We start from the raw sequence: 16885 nt of genomic DNA, 5'->3' as shown, positions 1-16885 counted from the left end.
TGTACTGATGGGCAAAGCACAGTGAACCCTGAGCAAAAATCATTCACCGTTTGAAACAATAGTGTAAAACCTGGCAGGTACTGGGCAGACACATGCATACTTCAGAAGACAAAATAGCTAAAAGGAGCAGTGTTAACAGACTTATCGTAGCTTGGATTGACAGCCTGGGCTCTGGGAATGGTGATTCAATTCAATGATGAAATTCCTGATCTTTTCATTGCTGTGCTGAGCTTATCCAACTCCACTATTTAATTAGTTCAACTGGATGCAATTCAAAGAAAATTAGTCATTTTTGGTAAGTGAAAAAAACCCAAATACCCAAACCAGAGACAGTCGACAAAAGGTGAAAATGGGCAAAGCTATTTAGACAGAGAATCAATAAAGCTTGGAATTGGTATTGCTATTGATATTTGCTCAGACGTAACAATGGAAATCTTTACTTTAGATGACATAGAACAGAGACCGGCAATAAAGTTTGGCCAAGGGCCAGATATTTTTCAAGCCATTAAGTGGCCAGCCACAAAAAAAATCTGTTTTGGAAAAAGAAATGTAATGGGATGGAGTGCCACAGATTAGTAGCTCTCCAGCCCAAAGGGTTGTCGAACCCAATTGCAGAACAGTTGATCTCAAGGAGAGGTATGTAAACAAAAGCGCACCAGAGAAGCCTTTTTTTTTTTTTAATTATCATTCATCATAGTTCAAACAGCCTCACGGGTCAGATGTTCCATGCTTGTGGGCCACATCTGGCCCGGGGGCCACCTATTGCCGACCCATGACATAGAAGTTTAATAGTATGACCTGGTGGCTAATTTGCAGGCAAAACTGAGCACTAGAAACTTGCCTGAGAGGAGGGAGAAGACTGACACATGAAAACTTTATAGCAAGTAATCACAACTACTGTGATTGAGATAATAGGAAACATCACATAACATGAGCAAAAGTAAGTAGAGAAATTACATAAGACTAATTCTACTTTCCTAACACAGACACATATTACCAGTGAGCCCAGTCTTCAAATCTGGGTCTTTGAATCCAGTTTCCAGTTCTGGATTTAGTTTTTCCTAGAAGTTAAGGGAACAGTTAAAGGTCGGCCATGTAGAGTATGAAAAAGGATCAGCCATGTAGAGATAAAGTGAAATCCTGGACTGAAACTGTATTCAAGATCCAAATGTAAAGACCTTTTTCGAGTTGGAAACCCTTAGGACCTTCAAGACCTTCAAGGTTTGGAAAACCACTTGAAAAAATGTATTTCTTTTATCTCCACTGTGGTGTGTAGATGCATACAGCTAAGCTTTTTGCCTCTGCCTTATTTAGAACTTCTGGAGACGTCTAGAAGATAAACTGCACACAAAATTAATAAGCCAAAGTGGGATCAACCAATCACACTCTTATTTCCAATGGGTGACACTTTCTTGTGAGAGAAAAGTATCTCTCTAGGTCTTCTGGAGGTTATAAATACTTCACTGACAGTGAATTTAAGGAGCAGTCTAACCACTGAGTTCTGGTTAGTTGTAAGACATGAGAGCAGAAACCACTGTCTGCTCGAGATCTTTGTGAGCTCTAAAACGCTCCAAACAAGCATCCACCAAACATGGAATATCTAATGTTTAATGTTGGAGTAGCCAAAATTATTAATGCTAACATACTGCTAAAATTTCATAGGGGCGCTATCAGCTATTATTATGATTGTGGAGGCCCAAGCAAAAGGCCTTGCTCATGGCTATGGTCTGTGCCCTGCTCACGCTTCTTATTCAGAGACTGAAAATGGAAAAGAAACAAGTTTTACAGCTCAATAAACACAATTAAACCAGGTCTAATCAACAAATATACACCAGAAACATAGCTACCTATTTGTAGAACTGTGTAACATTCTGGAAATGCAGAGCTTTTTTTATTCAAAATAAAATACACCTATTTACAGGTTAAATTCACTATATTTTAATCTTTACATTATCTATAGATTACAACTTAAAGTCTTAAAACGAAGAAAATCAAGATGTTATCAAATGACACCCCAGATGTCTTTAAAAAAAACTTTCCATAGTATTATTCTTGTAAGTGTCCAGGAATTTGGTATAATGGGATGGCAAAATTAGAGAAAAAATCCTGTTTGGACTCCTATAAAATAAGATCATCAAATGGCACCACTGAAGTCTTGAACATTGTCATAATATGATTTCAATCAATAAAACTGTAAGAATTTGATTTATTGGAATGAAAATGACCTATTTGGTTTTATATAGACTAGAGTCCTATAAAACATAAAATCAAACTATTATCAAATGACTAAATTATGATTAAATCCTTGAAAAAGCCTTTCTATACTATTAATGACGTAAGTATCATTATATTATATTACTGTAGCATTTTGGAGTAATGGGAGATCAAACTGCTAGCGATGGCTCTGGCTATGGTTCACCAATACCGGCGCACTTAAAATCCTTAAATTTTTCAAAAAATCGACAGTGCACCTTATGTACGAGTTTTACCAGTCAGGTATTAAGGAGCAGTGAAGCCAATCTGAATTATAGTGTTGTACTCTGAAGCTGCTGAAGTACAGTGCTATAAGGTTGAGTTTTCAGTGAAGTTTCTCCAGCACTAAGGCTGGGTGCAGCAGCATTAGCATTAGCCGTTAACCACAGTGTTAGCTCTTTCATTGTTCTGTTGTATTCTGCATGTTTGCCATGTTTAAACAAGCTACATGTGACAAACCGCTAGCTGATAGCACCCTGGGTTACCGGAACACTCAGGGTTCCTCAGTCTAACGCTATCGAGCAGCCTTTACATCCAGCTAGAGCTGTGGTTAGCACCTAATGCTAATGCTGCTGCACCTAGCCTTAGTGCTGAAGAAATTCACAGAGGACTAATTCTTAGACAAAATACTTGAAATTTAAGCTTACTGTAAATAAACCAAAGTTCGTTACTCACACAAAAAAACAGTTTTCAGGAGAGAAATCAGTGTAAATTAACTTCCAGCTCTCATTTCACTTTAAAAGAAAATGTTTTTTTTTAAGAATTACAGTTTTGTTAACTTAGGCACTTCCCCCAGCTTTCCCATTAGAAGGGAAACATGGCGACATCTTTGCTCACTTTGACGTAGACCAGAAAATAGATGTTCATTTATAGTGCGCCTTAAAATCTGGTGCATGTTATATTTCCTAAATGTCCCAAGTTATTTGTCTTTGTTGCAATGGTGTTCACACAGCATCTTGTCATTGTGAGTTTGAATGCTGCTGTGAAGTTCTTATGGAGGGTATTGAGTGATTGATATCAGGGTTGTGGGTTCAATGCCCAGACTGGACAAGCTGCCACACATGGACCCTTGAGCAAGGCCCTTAACCTTCAGTTCTGCCACCAAAGCCTTCTCATGTGTTTTTTGAGGTTTTAACTGCATGGGTGGGAGCCAAGCGGAGGTCAAATTCCATCGGTGTCCAGCACAAATGGTGAATATCTTTGTTTTTTGTGGAATCTACTGGGTGAAACTGCAGCAGAACACATGGTATGCACTGGTGAGTGAAAGTGATGGTGGTGTGTAGGCCTACGTGTGCATATACGTGCAGCATGGTGCTTTGTGTAAAGGGGGACAGTGGCAGACGCTCACCAGATGCTTTCACCCGAGGACTCTATCCGCGCTCTGGGCAGCTGGACAAACAGACTCCACCTTCTTCTCTCCTCGGTGACATATTTGAGAGGCGCTCTCCATCGGCAGCCCCGTGACGTGCACGCTGCAGCACACTCAACGGCTCCTTGTCTTCCCCAGCAAAAGCTCCCTGTTCAGGATGCCTTGTTGCAAGTGCTGACCACTAAAACGACCCCTTGGAGGACCTCAGGACTCTCCATGAACATGAAGGAAAGTGTAAAATAGTATTTTTTTGTGCATCATGAACTGAATTCTCCATAAACAGCAGGAAAAAAGAGCTTAGCCTCTCGCCAGCGTTCCTTAAGAGTCAATATTAGACGAGAATACCAAGACAGACAAGAATGGAGTAAAGAGAAGGAGGGAATTTTCCAGACACTTTGGAAAACAGGGAGAAGCTATTCTGGCAGGGGCCCGGCTCCCAGCTGGCCAGGATAAACCTTCCTCGGTTTACGTGTCTCGTTCATTCGCACTTTACTTTAGCCTCGCGTTTGGCTTCGAAGTTCTCCTCGTTTTACTACTCCCAAAATGTTCTTGAAGTTCATGTTCTATTAACAGAGCTTTCAAGTCATGATAATGCACAGTACAAGAGATGGACGGATATTTTAATAGGTCATATCTCTGTGATCCATCAATGAACTTGAAACCTTGCAGCCTTAGACAAAAAATGTCTTAATCTTAAATTTGTAATCTTAAAAAGTGTTGTTTCAGTTTTAGCAAGCACTGAGCTGTTACTGAGCTAAAGCTGAAGCTAGTTGGCAAGTGCATGTGCCAAAACCCAGACTGATAAGTATAATATCGTAATAAGGCCAAGCCACTTGCCGAAACCCCGGCTGCTGAGTATAATATGGCAATTGGCCCAAGCCACATGTGCCAACACCCTGGTTACAGAGTATAATATGGCAATTCGCCCAAACCACATATGTGAAAACCCAAATTGCTGAGTATAATATGGGAATCAGCCCATGCCTATTCTTCCAACACCCTAGCTGCCAAGTAAAATACAACAATCATCTAGATTGCCGCTTGCAATAACCCTGGTTGCAGAGTATAAAGTACAGTCGACCCAATTCTGCAAGGCATGAGGACACAAGTAGATAAATTATCATACAATATCACTATTTAGAGTAAAACTCAGAACGATGAGATAAGATAGCATTGCAACACATCACAAATCCCATCCACAGGAAGAATATGTGCTTGTCATTCATTCAGCAATGGCGGATATACGGCAGGCTGGTTTAATGCCGCCCCAGCTCAGTCTTCACAGGTCACTGTGAGCAAACACACAGCCAGAGTTCCTCTTACAGTCCCGCCTGCAGACAGCCAGACAGCCTCCATCTGTACCCCACACACTCAATACATGAGCAATTAAAGCCAGTGCAGATATCTCATTCTGTCTACAACACTGCAAAAAGAGAGAGTCTGCCTGTGATAAAAGAGAATCCATTATAGATAAGTCTGTGTCTGTATGGGTAACAAAGACACAGACCTTAAGCATTCAATTAATATTATTTATAATATTATGTTTTTATTTCTTTATAATAGGCGGCCTGTGGGCCAGCTGTGGCCCGCAAGCATGAAACATCTGACCCGTGAGGTTGTTTGAACTATAGTGAACGATAATGAAAAAATAAATAAATAAATGCTTCTCTGGTGAGCTTTTGTTTACATTCCTGCCCTGTCTCTTTCTGTCGCACTTTGCGTGACTTTAGTTTCTGCCCATTCTCGTTTTTCTGCCCGCTCTTGGGCTTCCTATGTCCTTATAAGGGCGTTTTTTCCTGGCTGTGTTACAATTCACTAGCCGGGGCAGCGGTAGTGTATTGGTCCGTGACCCTGATGACACGGGTTTGATCCCACGTGAGGAGAGCTGTGTTTATTTTTTCCTTTCTTCTTGGGTTTACCTGCTTTGAATTCAACTGTTCTGCAATTGGGTTCAACAACCCTTTGGGCTGGAGAGCTACTAGTCTGTGGCACTACATCCCATTACACTTCATTTTCCAAAACAGATTTTTTTTGTGTCCACCACATAATGGCTTGGAAAATATCAAACTTAATTGCTGACCCCTGGCTTATTGGGTCAGATGTGTAAAAGTCTGCGCTAATGGCATTACAACCTGTAAAATGTTGCATGATTTTTCTTTGTTAATCATTTAAAGCCCACAGTAGAGGTTCTCAGCATACTGCTGTCTTTTACTGCTGCAGTATTTTTACATGTGTACTCAGTAACAATAAGTCATAACTGGCATGTATATAACTTTTGCATACTAACACCCAACAGGGTAAAATATACAAGAAATCTCTGGCATTTGGAAAAATATGTCACATGCCTTTGCTGCGTTTCGAGATGCGCAAGGTGTATTTTTTGCGACCTCACAATACCAAAGACACAGGGGTGCACTACAGATCACTAAAACAGGACTCTCTGAATCTTTTGATGATTTTATGTAATGTAGATGGTGGGATGTCCAAAGACCTTGCAGTTTTATGTTGAGGAACATTTTTTGTCAGGTGAACTCTCTAATTTGACTCTCCTATACCTAAATTTCCTTTTGCTGCCCCTTCCCAGCTATTTTTAGATGCATTACTTGTTATCTGTGTTCTATGTTTTATTATGAATAAAAATCATTGCATTCTGCATTTCGCTTTTAGGTACATTTATTTACAGATCATGGTAAGTATTTAAAAGTGTTTTTTCAATGGTACAGTTCCAAAGAACATTTTTGGCACCTTGACTTATCTTATCTGAGGATTTACATCTCAGTCTGTTTTTTATTTGCTTGTAAAACATCATCCTGTGCCAATTTCAGTGATTAATGGGTTGGATACAAACATACTAAACTGTGTTAGACCCTGTTTGACTGACAGCTGGATTTGCTGACTGGATTCTTTGGGGATGAGGGGCTGTTGACTTTGACAGGGATGACGTTGGGCGATGGGCATGTATGCTCAGCAGACTCGCATTTAAAAAAGGTATGTGGTGATATTTAAAGCCTCCATTCATATAACTTCTTCATGGAAACGTGAGGAACGTGCTCTGGAGCTGCATTAGAGTTACGGTGAATAGAGGAAATGCTCATTCTTCATCCATCACTCAGCTCGAATGAAAAGCTCTAATGAGTGGGAACACACAATAACTGCACCATTAGCATATCCATTAAGAGCTCCATTCACAGTAAACAGTGCACTATTGTGGTTCAGCTAGAACTAACATTTTAGAGCACTTACATTACTCAATATAAACTATGTTTTTAGAATGTGAAAAACAAGAAATAAATGTTTCGTTCAGGCTGTCCAAATGACCTAAGATGGAAAGAATTCACCTCAGAAACTTGGACTTTTAGGCTATTGTCTGTATGCAACATGTGCTATCTATAAATTCCTAAAAAGATCTATTAATGCCTGATCCAAGATTTATAGTATAAACATTTGTGAAAATAACATAAGAAATAAAATAATTTCTTATGTTAATGAATGAATGAATGAATGAATAAATGAATGAATGAATGAATGAATACTGAAGTAATCCAGACTATCAAGGAACATAAGGAATCATGTAGTTTATTTAAAAGTGTTCTGTATCTCTGTATCTCTCAAATTCTCTGTAAATAATTTAGGTGCTCTTATCTAAGTATTAAATAGCAGCTAAGTATTAATAAGTATTGAATAGGAGCTAAAAGAGACACTAAGTCTGTATATCATCAATGTCTGGAAAATATGCCTCATATCTCCAAAATGGTAACTTCACAAGAGAAGGAATAAAGCAAATAGGCTCTTTAAAGCATTGTTAAATTCACAACAGATCTTTGAACAGATCACTAGCAGAGTTTGTGAAAGCTGAATAAATATACTCTGAGTTCAAACCAAAGCTTCAGCTGATACTTCATCCAAACAGACAAAACAGAGACTTTGTGTTGAGTGGGTTTGTGATTTAATAGCAAAAGAGTTTAAGGAAGAAACACAATTCATTTTCATTACATTCTTTCCGCGTAATGTTTATTGCATTTCAGGCCAAACAGCCTCAACCATGGAACGTCTCTTGTAATCATGGCGCGACACAAAGGAAGCATTCCGGACAGTGCATGCGGTCTGACTACACATAGGCTCAAAGGGCTTTCTTGGACACCTTCGTGCATTCTTACACAGAGACGAAAGGGAAATGGGTGAAAAATTTCATAGAACTCAGAAGAACATGTCGCTTTGTATGGTCTGCCAGTGGTCTGTACTAGAGAGTCACCAAACCACTGCTTCAGTAGAGAACTGTACAAAACTACACTTTGGTCAGTTTCAAAGAATACCACATCCTCACATCTTCATATACTGTATAATAAATACTAATTAATCAAAAGCTAATTGGCTATACACATACAGTAACACACAGTGACATTAAAAAGCACATTTCCTTGACACGTCTTAAATTAATATATAAATGTACTATAAAACCGCGAAACGCTGACGAACATTTCATTAACAAAAAATAAAGCCAGTGAAATAGATATTTTGCCATAATTTCATTTAAATTTATCTAAAAAACAGATACAGTACATTTACTATCTCACATTATTCCAACATCCAAAATGGAATATTTCAAGTCTTCAAAGCTGGGGATGTAAGAAACTTCCAACTTTGAAAAACATGCCTCAAAAAGTAATAAAAAAAACAACATAAAGGTAAAACACCATCCAGTTATTTTACATCCTGTGAAAAGAAAAGGAAATAAAAATTAAATTTAATATTGTATACCCTGGAAACCGAATTTAACTGGATTTATACTGGGAATTACTTAAAAATGCAGAAAAACTGAACCATTTTATGTGTTAAAACTGGTAAAACTCATAAATTCATGTTCTTACCTAGTTATTCTGCAGTTTCTAGTCTGGATGTGATGGCCGCTGTAGAAGACCTCACAGCGTACCACATTATTGGAGAAATCAGATTCAGGAACCAGGTAATTTGGGTTTACTGAAACCTACAAACACATCCAAAGAAAGAATCGTCATATTTCCACTGAACTGGCCACTGTTTGAGGAAGAGTTCATTGAGCATCACTGTTTATATCACTGTTGTTACCACCCAGAACACCCAGTACAGTAAAACAGTGAAGATATAGCATTATAGTATTAAACTCACCTTCAGTATGTAGTTTCCAGGTTGGACATCTGTGATATCGATCCACTGGCAGTCTATGTTGGCAGCGTACGTGTCATGGCAGCCAGGACTCAACCCCTACAGTAAATAATGAAACCAATTATTCCACAGACATATTTACTAACAAAATAATGGTGGCCACTGCTGATGGAGTGAATCTCTTCAATCTCTTATTATGTTCTTTCTTTTTAAATTCTTTTTCATGTATTAATTTTTGCTATAGCATCACTTTACATAATGTGAAAAATATGTAATGCTGCATTGGCCAAAAGGAATGATTCTGGATCAATGATGAATTCTATATAGTTTTACTTAGTTTACTCTACAAACTAGTCAGAAAATCACTTAGTTTAGTCTACATTCTAGTCAAAAATCACTTATTTTACTCTATATAACAGCAAAAAGCACTAGTGTAGTTTAGTATTATACAGTATATAGTATATTCTCCCACTCATTAAAGCCTAGTCCACAATCACTACTGTAGACTATACACTTGTCCAAAATTAAATAATAAGTACTTTAGTATATACACTAGTCCTAAATCAGTACTAAAATCTATACATTAGTCTAAAATATATAGTTTAATATATACAATAGTCCAAAAACAGTACTATAGTCTTTACACTACACACTAAACTCTACACACTGGTGCAAAATGTGTACTATAATCTATACATTAATCCAAAATCAGTACTATATTATGTACACTACTGTAGTCTATAAACTAGTCCCAAATTGGTACTCTAATCTGAACATTAGTCCAAAACCAGTATTATAATTGATACGTTACACCAAATCCAATACTGTACTCTATAAATATATCCAAAATCACTATTGTAGTACAAACTCTAATCCAAAATCACTACTGTAGTACACACCCGAGTTCCAAACCAATAATAACATATAATACATAATAATATATACAGTAGTTATATCAGAAAAAAATACTGGTGCAAAATCAGTCCAATAATTTATACATCAATTGAAAATCAGTGCTATGATTTATACATTAGTCCAAAATCAACACTATAATCTACACTCTAGTCCAAATTCAGTACTGTAGTCTATAAACTAGTCTCAAATTGGTACTATGATCTATACATTAGTCCAAAACCAGTACTATAATCTATACACTACTCCAAATCCGATACTGTATTCTATAAATATCCAAAATCACTATTGTAGTACAAACTCTAGTCCAAAATCACTACTGTAGTCAATAAACTAGTCCCAAATTGATACTATAATTAAAAAAAATATATTTTAATACCAATACTGTATTCTATAGTAGTACATACTCTAGTCCACACTAGTTTAAAATCACTACTGCAGTCCCAAACTAATAATACCATAAAATATATAATATATACAGTCCTTAAATCAGTAACTGTATATACTGTATATTCCTAAATTTCCTTCGGGATAAATAAAGTATCTATCTATCTATCTATCTATCTATCTATCTATCTATCTATCTATCTATCTATCTATCTATCTATCTATCTATCTATCTATCTATCTATCTATCTATTATTTTTATTATATTATTATATTATATTATTATATGGTGCAAAACAAGTACTATAATCTATACATCAATTCAAAATCAATACTAAGATTTTACTAGTAGTCCAAAATCACTACTGTAGTATAATAGTATATACAGTAGGTAATAATCAATATACTACTAATATATTAATAATATGTTAATCTATATGCTATGACTAAAATTTTCATGCTTGTCATAAAATCACAACCTTACTGTATAGACTAATCAAAATTTTCTATCCACTAGTCAAAAATCACAAATGTAGTGTATGTTTAGTGCAATATACTAAATAAGATCTATAAGTACATTCCTATAGCCTAATGAATAATAGTACATTTATTAAATACAATACCATATTAAATAAATGATTAATCTGACTGAGGTTAAGCTGTTATTGCTGAGTGTCTGTGTTTGTGTTTATGGGTTGTGTGTGTACCTGTGTGTGTGCAGTGCAGGCGAAGCGTCGGCGGAAGCCTGGGTCACAGCCAGTGTCCTCCAGACAGAAGCTGGCTTTGTGGCCCTCCGCCACCTTGCGGCCAGTGGCTACATCCAGCAGGTCATAGTTACTGAAGGCATCCATGCTGTGGTAATGCCTATGGAATGGGGCGGGGGGCAGAGTGAGACAGAAAGGGGGTGTTAGAGATACATTAGAGATACAGGGGGGCAGAACTGTGTACTGGAGGTGTTGAAAGGGCATTTAGCTGCACTCTCAGATGCCAGTCAGATGGACAGTAACGTTCCATCACTGTCTCCATGTGTCTGATTTAACAGTCTGAAAGCTTCCTCTACAGATGAACCTGCAGCACTTGTTCCAGTTGGATACTCACTGGTGACAGCTGTGCCATTCCCACTGGTGTCTGGGTTTGATGGGCAGGAAGTCTGAGGTGCCGAGGTTCCGGACCTTCTGTGGGAAGCGGAGGAGAACCCTGTAGTCGATGTCCCTCACTGTGGGTCTATAAGCTGACCTTCAAAACAACACAAAACACCACTAATGAAAGGATGGACAGATAGAGGAAAAGGACAGTGTGTTAGCTTTATTAGGACAGTATGTTAGGTATTATAGAGCAGTTATAGGTATTGTAGGACAGTGATAGGTATTGTAGGACAGTGTGTTAGGTATTATAGAGCAGTGATACGTATTATAGAGCAGTGATAGGTATTGTAGGACAGTGTGTTAGGTATTATAGAGCAGTGATAGGTATTATAGAACTGTGATAGGTATTGTAGGACAGTGAGTTAGGTATTATAGAGCAGTGATAGGTATTATAGAGCAGTGATAGGTATTGTAGGACAGTGATAGGTATTGTAGGACAGTGTGTTAGGTATTATAGAGCAGTGATAGGTATTATAGAACAGTGATAGGTATTGTAGGACAGTGTTTTAGGTATTATAGAGCAGTGATACGTATTATAGAGCAGTGATAGGTATTGTAGGACAGTGTGTTAGGTATTATAGAGCAGTGATACGTATTATAGAGCAGTGATAGGTATTGTAGGACAGTGTTTTAGGTATTATAGAGCAGTGATAGGTATTATAGAACTGTGATAGGTATTGTAGGACAGTGAGTTAGGTATTATAGAGCAGTGATAGGTATTATAGAGCAGTGATAGGTATTGTAGGACAGTGATAGGTATTGTAGGACAGTGTGTTAGGTATTATAGAGCAGTGATAGGTATTATAGAACAGTGATAGGTATTGTAGGACAGTGTTTTAGGTATTATAGAGCAGTGATACGTATTATAGAGCAGTGATAGGTATTGTAGGACAGTGTGTTAGGTATTATAGAGCAGTGATACGTATTATAGAGCAGTGATAGGTATTATAGAGCAATGATAGGTATTATAGAGCAGTGAAAGGTATTGTAGGACAGTGTGTTAGGTATTATAGAGCAGTGATAGGTATTATATGACAGTGTTAGGTATTATAGACAGTGATAGGTATTATATGACAGTGTGTTAGGTATTATAGACAGTGATAGGTATTATATGACAGTGTGTTAGATATTATAGACAGTGATAGGTATTTAAGGACAATGTGTTGGTATTACAGGACACTGTAAGGTATGACATGACCATTAGGATAACCTAACACTAGGTTAGGTTGTGTTAGGTGTTACAGAACGGTGAGTATTAATTGATAGAGTGTTAAGTGTTAAGTTTATACAGTCTTATGCAAATCTTTGGACACCCCAAATTACATGATTCTTTTATATTATTCCTAAACGTAAAACGTGAACAAATCGCCTAGACAAAAATCATGTTTGTTTTATTGAACTTAACATATTTAACACACGTTTAAAGTGGATTTTTTGTGCATGATTATTTATTTATTTGTGTATTTATTTATTAGTGTCTGTGTTTGTTTGTTATTGCTATATATGTTGGTCAGGGGTGCCTTTTCTTCTGCATTAGACTGTGCGTGCTTTGTTACCTGTTAACTGTGTTACCTGCGCGTTATGGATGCAGATCTTGCACAGTCTACACCTGTGCGTAATGAGTTCTTACCGCGCGAGGCAGTTCTCCTCCGCTGCGCACCTGAGCGCGTACATCTGCATGCGCTGCACGTAGGACCCCGCCTGAATGGAATACGGGTCCGGAACAAGGTCCGGCAGGCCTGCGGAGAGGAACACGAGGACGGACACGTCAGTGCGCGCGCCTGCGCCAAAGTGAACAACGTGGCTACCTGTGCTTTCTGGCGCCGTTGGCACGCGCATCTAGCTCTCTATCTATCTCACCTTGGTGGAAGTATCTCGTCCCGTAGCCGGTGCCGGGGGGAGGGCGGCGGGAGCGCGGGACGCCGCGTGGCAGCGGGGGTGCTGGGTAGGCGTTGTAGAGCACCCCGTTCCGGTGAATCTTCAGCGGGTTGCGCGGGTCGTCGCTCACCATGGAGTCCTGCGTCGCGGCGTCTTCCTCGCTCCTGGATGAATCTTCGGTTATCGTGAGAAACCGTTGCTGCCTCTCTGCGTCCGTGGGGCTCGTGTTTGTGCTCGTGCCAGGATTAGTGGTCCTTCTCCCCGGTACCCCGATGCCAGAGTACTCTGCTCCGGGTACAAGGCTCGTGCCATTTGTCCCGCGCGCTCCCGGTGCACCGGCAGTCACGAGCCCTCCCCGCAGAGGCGCAACATCAGCCGTCACGAGCCCGGTGCGCCTCCCGTGCGTTCCCGAGGTCACCTCCTGCACGGTTGAGCCCGAGCCCGACGACGAGACGTGGCGCGCGGTTTGGCCGCGGCTGCTTACGTAAAGCCGGGACTCGGAGCGCGAGCGCAGTGGTGCGTGGTATTCAGCGCCCGTGCTCAGCAGGCTGTACACCTGCCCGTTATTCTGCCACTGGATCCTCTGCGTCCAGGGGCCAACCACCCTCCCGCGCGCCTGCTGCCCGGTAACAAAACGCACGAGACCGTCCAAAGCGCAGAAGATTACCATCATCACGACCGTAAGATTTGCCATTTTAACAAAAATGAAAAAAAAAAAATGATAAAGGTAAATAAATAAAGAAAGTGTTAAAAAGTTCAGAAACAGTGAATTAGCTTAAAGCAGATTAAAGCAGAAGCTCCAGCTGAAGACCTGCAGGATGTTCTCTCTGGATCTCTCAGGAGAAGATCAGCGGCATAATCTGAACTTCCTCACAGAAAGTTGAAGAAAGAAAGAGAGAGAAAGGAGGAGGAAGAGAAGGAGAAGGAGGAGTAGGGGGCTGGGGGTCGTTTGTCAAAAGAAGAGAGAGTTTACACATTCAGGCTCAGACCGGCTGCAAGGATTTTTTTTTAACCTTAACTCACTGACCTCTAGAGCCATACAGTATTACAGTATGTGAAATTTTGGGTATCTATAGACAAATGACACATTCAAATCAGACTTAATCCCTGAACAAATCATTATTCTCCTAGAGAAATTAGAAAATATTGTTGGAAGCCAAGAAAAAGCCCTATTGAGCTTCAAATCCTACCTAACCACCTAACCAAACATTATCAGTTCATAAAGGTAAACAATATAGCTTCCATTTATATAAAAGTAAGATATGGAATCCCGCAAGGCTCTGTTTTTAGGACCGCAATATATTATTGACTATATGCATCTTGCATTTGGGCAAAGTCATTAACAAACGTGGCATTAATTGATTTCTGTGAAGCTGATACAGCACTTTCCTAATAAATTTGAGGACCAAATGTATCACATTTTGAAACATAATCAGTTTTTGACTCACAATCATCATGCATGGGCTTCTCTAAGCAACTGCGGGAAGATCTGACTACAAATTAATCATGTCCACAAGGTAGGGGGTGCTTTAAGGAGAAAGGCAAGCTATATTCTGTGAATGTTATTAAGAAATTGCAGTTCAGGGGAACTGTGGAAGTCAAGCTGAGATCTGGAAGATCAAGAAAACTCTCAGGGAGAACTGCTCATATGCTGCTAATACAGGCAAGCCCAATTACCTGCATCAAATTTGACTTCAGTCAGGAGTAATGGTGCCCTGTTTTCACTGTGCAGCACTGCTGGCACGAGCATAATCTCATCGCTGAACTCAACATTTGGATTATTGTTCAGAACCTCTAAACAAACCAGATGAGTATATACACCTCAGTGATCTCCCTGTTCAACTAATCAGCTCATTGACAAACCCTTTCAGAGCTGCAGGCTTGTGTTAAAGCGGGGAACCACTAAAATGTGCAGAGCAGGGTGTTTTCAGAACCAGGTTTGGGAAACACAGCTGTGGACTGATAAAGGGAAAACAGAGCTCCTTAGCCACAGTCAATGAAGGTATGTCTGCAGAAGAAAGAACTGCATTCCTTCAGAGGAATTCTTTGCAAACTGTGTAGAGATAGAAACTAAAGAATTTTAGAGGATTTTTTTGATGTATACATTAGAGAACTTTTTTGTGGTCAGACCTATATGAGCTGTGCATTTCAAGACGTCTAAGAAAATCTATAGAAAACTCCAATGAGAAAAAGTGAAATACTTTTGTCAGCTATAAAAGTGTTTGAAAGGTTTTTTTTCTGGTTAAATGGGTGTTACTAGAGTACCAGTGAATAGACACACCTTACATTCTTAAATGTTTTAACATTTTCAGTCTTATAAATTAAAACTGAATTCATCCAAAAAATATTTTATTGAACACAAAAGTGTTAAACAAATCAGTATATGTTTTATATTTTAGATTCTGCAAAGTAGCACCTCTTGCTTAGATCTTGTCTTTGATTTTCTCAGTCAGCTTTATGAGGTAGCGTCTCCTAGAATTCAGGCTTTCAGTTAACAGCTGTGCTGAACTCATCAAGAGTTAATTACTTAAATTTCTTGTCACTTAATGTGTTTGAGAGCATCAGTTGTAAAGTAGTGAAGAGGTAGAGTTACAGGCATACAGTGAATAGCTCTATTTGAATAATGTTCCAACCCTTATTATGGCAAAAAACTTCTCAACTAAGTAAAGAAAAAAATGACTTTAAGAAATGAGGGTCAGACAATCCAAAAAAAAACAAGAACTTTAAAAGTATCCTCAAGTACAGTCAAAAAGACCATCAAAAATGTTATGATGAAACTGGCGCTCATCAGGACTGCCCCAGGAAAGAAAGACTAAGAGTTACCTCTGTTGCATATTTTGTTTTTTAAAGTTTAGTACATGATTCCTTGTGTGTTCTTTCATATTATTAGTTTACAATGTAGTATAGTACTGTAAATTCAACTGGGCCTAACTGATGATACTGATTATTATTTGTCTATTTTTTTTTTATTTCCAAATTTGGAGAAAACTACTCAACCCACTAATTAAGTTTCCACTGTATAAAAAATATTTTAAAAATGTGTACTGTGGCTTGTAAGTCGCTGAGTCATGTAAAGTCATCTAATGTTTCTCCACAAGAGGGCATTAGTAGTCTTTACATTTAGAGAAGAGCAGTTTTTGTTCTATCAGTGCCACTGAATCCTAGTTTATTAGTTAGTTTCATATAAATATGAAGCAGAACAATTAGTCTAAAATAAATTGTATGCTATTGAGCTGCAAGATTTTCTAATAAAACAATACAGTAGATCATATATATTCATTGTGTTTGTTAATGTACTTTACATGTAGATGATTACAAACATCTACACAACAATATCTCAAGTACAGAATAACTATTTATATATGATTTTACAGCCAGTTACAATGAAGTGAGGTCTAATGTTCACTTTATAGAAAGGTCATTTTAATACGCTGCACTACATACATTTACCCACAAGGTGACACTGCAAGGCCAGTAACCCAAACATCCTCACATTAAATTAAATACACAGTGTGATATTTGATCATGAAATGGCACTTAAAATTACTCAACAGCAAACAATCATATAAACAACCAAATATCAGAGAAATACTCATGAAGAAACTAATGAAAAAAAATGTGTAAATAATTCTCCTTGTTCAATCACAGAGTTTTACTCTTTTTATTCTATTTTATTGTAAAGCAATTTATGCATTGTTATAAACTGATTAAACATATCACTTAAGATGACAGATGTCTATAAAGGTTTTTACATTGAGCTCATAACATCTTTTTAATTTAGATTGTACAGTATATCACT

General features: G+C 38.3%; 1 protein-coding gene across 1 annotated transcript; it reads right to left on the bottom strand.

The window, feature by feature from the left end:
• Positions 1-7605: 7605 nt before the first annotated feature.
• Positions 7606-13956, bottom strand: loxl5b (lysyl oxidase-like 5b). Its single transcript, XM_007235968.4, has 7 exons — positions 13069-13956; positions 12839-12947; positions 11162-11299; positions 10771-10927; positions 8768-8863; positions 8491-8606; positions 7606-8335 (listed from the first exon to the last, which is right to left on the bottom strand). Exons 1-7 carry the CDS (start codon positions 13778-13780, stop codon positions 8329-8331), a joined length of 1335 nt encoding a protein of 444 aa, XP_007236030.3. The 5' UTR covers positions 13781-13956; the 3' UTR covers positions 7606-8328.
• Between the last annotated feature and the right edge of the window lie 2929 nt (positions 13957-16885).

The sequence above is a fragment of the Astyanax mexicanus genome, chromosome 4, assembly GCF_023375975.1.
Source record: "Astyanax mexicanus isolate ESR-SI-001 chromosome 4, AstMex3_surface, whole genome shotgun sequence".
NCBI classification, from domain to species: Eukaryota; Metazoa; Chordata; class Actinopteri; order Characiformes; family Acestrorhamphidae; genus Astyanax; species Astyanax mexicanus.
The sequence above is the reverse complement of the archived record's forward strand: the minus strand, read 5'-3'. Positions and strand labels throughout refer to the sequence as shown.

Bases quoted from the DNA above. Each gene is read 5' to 3' on its own strand.
- loxl5b (XM_007235968.4), bottom strand. From the start codon at position 13,780: ATGGCAAATCTTACGGTCGTGATGATGGTAATCTTCTGCGCTTTGGAC. The intron at 12,948-13,068 runs GTGAGATAGATA...TCCTCTCCGCAG, and splicing joins GACGAGATACTTCCACCAAG to GCCTGCCGGACCTTGTTCCG. The intron at 8,607-8,767 runs GTGAGTTTAATA...ATGTGTTTGTAG, and splicing joins CTGGAAACTACATACTGAAG to GTTTCAGTAAACCCAAATTA.